Below are 2,158 nucleotides of genomic sequence, written 5' to 3' on the forward strand. Positions count from 1 at the left end.
AACATCAAGCCTAGAGGATGAGTAGCCTTTTGACTAAACTTACATGTTAATACTAGAAAGAAAATCTATTCCAGTGGATGAGAGAAAAGACAATTCCATCTCTTCACCCCATTTCCACTGAGGCCTATGACATCCAGACACAGCCAAAGCAACTTTAAGCTTTAATTTCTTCCTACTCAGCATCATCATCCACAGTATCTGAAGGTTACTGTTAGCCTAGTAACAGAGGACAGTTTACAAGACATTTGCTTTATTAGAAAGCTAAGGAGAGGATTCTGCATGCAAGTGGCTGTTTTCGTGATGGTCTTAATACTGTGCAGAGCTAGCTGATTAACAAACATTACTTGTATGCAGTGGTCAGCAATGCACCCTGGAAGTGAAAGTGAAGTTCCTAGAGGGTACTGATAATGCTGTGAATTTCTCCTGCATGGAGAATCCATTTAATTCTTCAACTGTATCAGTAGCACGGTATTTTTGTATGTCAAAGTGTATGACTTACTGACATTAACTCATCTAATTGCAAACATTTTGAAATAAAGTCTTATCGGTGTTGCTTATCTTTCTGATAACTAGGTATTGTAAGTGCTGCATGAGGTAGATTTGGCTCTCACGTGGCTTTTAACCAGCTGTAGTAACAAATACAAAGCAGAAATATTTAATTGATAGAATAAGAGTGCCAAATGTAGACAAAAAGAATGTGTACATATCATCCATCCTCCCCTGCTGTGAAAGGGGCAAAAAGTCCTACCCATGAGCTGGCACGTTCAGGTGCATTATGTATCCAGAGCAGTCCTGATATCGTGTAGGCGGACAAGCAGGTTCTGCACGTGGCATCTTGCTCTTGATTGTGCTTGGGTAAGAGTCTGGATCCTCACCTGCAACTGAAAGTGAAGACAATTGCATAAGCTGTTTGTACAGTGAGATGGCATTTAGTGCTTTTCAGAGAGGAAGAGTGAAGCGCTAGCAGCCTTTACTCCACTTAACCAGAAAGTGGTAGGATTGTGTGACAGGAACAGCCAGGTACTGGCCAGCTTTGGGGGTACCAGTGCAGTATCCATACATAGGGCTGTGTGAAAGTGGGGACTGAGAGCAGTGCAGATGCACTGTCCTGAGCTTCCCAGAACAAAACAAACTCAATCTAAAAAACCTGATGTGTACCTTGGAAATAGCCTTAAAAATGTCTATTGGAGCTGGAGCTACATTTCTATAAAGATGCATCTACAAAGCAGTCTGTTCAGCTCAACAGCCTGCTTCCAATTACAAGTATCCTTTTTCTTGGTATTTTAGTACTAGCTTGCTCTACAGCTGATCACAACAGCCATCAACCTTAAGGCTAAGTGCATAGCAGTGGTGATCACTTAGGTAACTTTAGTTTGTTATTTACACACCCAGTGCAGTTCTTCCTGAGCCTCTCGTAGGTGGTCTTCATCCTCTGGTTCCAAGTTCATTTTTAGCCACTTCTGTAGAAGCTGTGCCTGCTGCTGACAGGCCCTAATAAAATGGATTAGAAGGATTCTTAACCCAATTAAGAGCTCAACAGTAAGCCAAATTAGACTTGCAATTGATACTTACAATAAGACCCATTTTATTGTCTCAAACCAGTAAACGATAAAAGTCTTATAAAATAAAGAAGAAAGGATGCTGGAAAGCAGAAAAATCTGTCTGAAGGTCCATTTCTTAATCCTAGTTCCTAACGAGTTGACTCCTCTTTAAGCCCCATTTTCTTTAAAGCATTTTTGTAAATATCTTGTTCTAGTAGAGAATTTATCAAACCCCAGCCATATTTTTTTTAAATTGACAGTTGAAAGAGTTCACTTCTCATGATAAAAGAACTTTAAGCTGCATTTCAGCTGCTCTGCCAAGTTCCTTTGTCCTGCCTTCAGATCATTCTCAATACCTTTGTCATGCTTTCTCCAGTAGCTGCCAAAGGTACAATTAAACCACCTACTATGAAAGGAGGTGTGCATGTACTCCCTGCCACCTGGAGTGAACTGAAGAAAATAAAAATCTAGAACTTTAGTCTGTTTTGTTCACAGTTCTGCTGTGAACAGACAGGTTTTCAAAGTAGATTCATACAAAAAATGCAGTACGGAGTTAGGAGCATGAAGAAAGGCTGGCTAAAGGGGCTTTGCAACATACTTGAGTTCTTGATTCCTGC

The 2,158-nt window shown here is 40.5% G+C and overlaps 1 protein-coding gene across 1 annotated transcript in view; it reads right to left on the reverse strand.

Annotated features, from left to right (window-relative positions):
* Positions 1-773: 773 nt before the first annotated feature.
* SFI1 (Sfi1 homolog, spindle assembly associated (yeast)) overlaps positions 774-2,158 on the reverse strand; it is a 26,588-nt gene continuing 25,203 nt past the window's right edge. Inside the window, exons 29-30 of the mRNA XM_010004859.1 lie at positions 1,389-1,491; positions 774-881 (exon numbers count right to left, since the gene is read on the reverse strand). Of these exons, the coding sequence (XP_010003161.1) occupies positions 774-881; positions 1,389-1,491 (211 nt within the window). The remainder of the gene's footprint in view (positions 882-1,388; positions 1,492-2,158) is intronic.

This window comes from Chaetura pelagica, unplaced genomic scaffold (genome assembly GCF_000747805.2).
Source record: "Chaetura pelagica isolate M959 unplaced genomic scaffold, ChaPel_1.0 scaffold249, whole genome shotgun sequence".
NCBI classification, from domain to species: Eukaryota; Metazoa; Chordata; class Aves; order Apodiformes; family Apodidae; genus Chaetura; species Chaetura pelagica.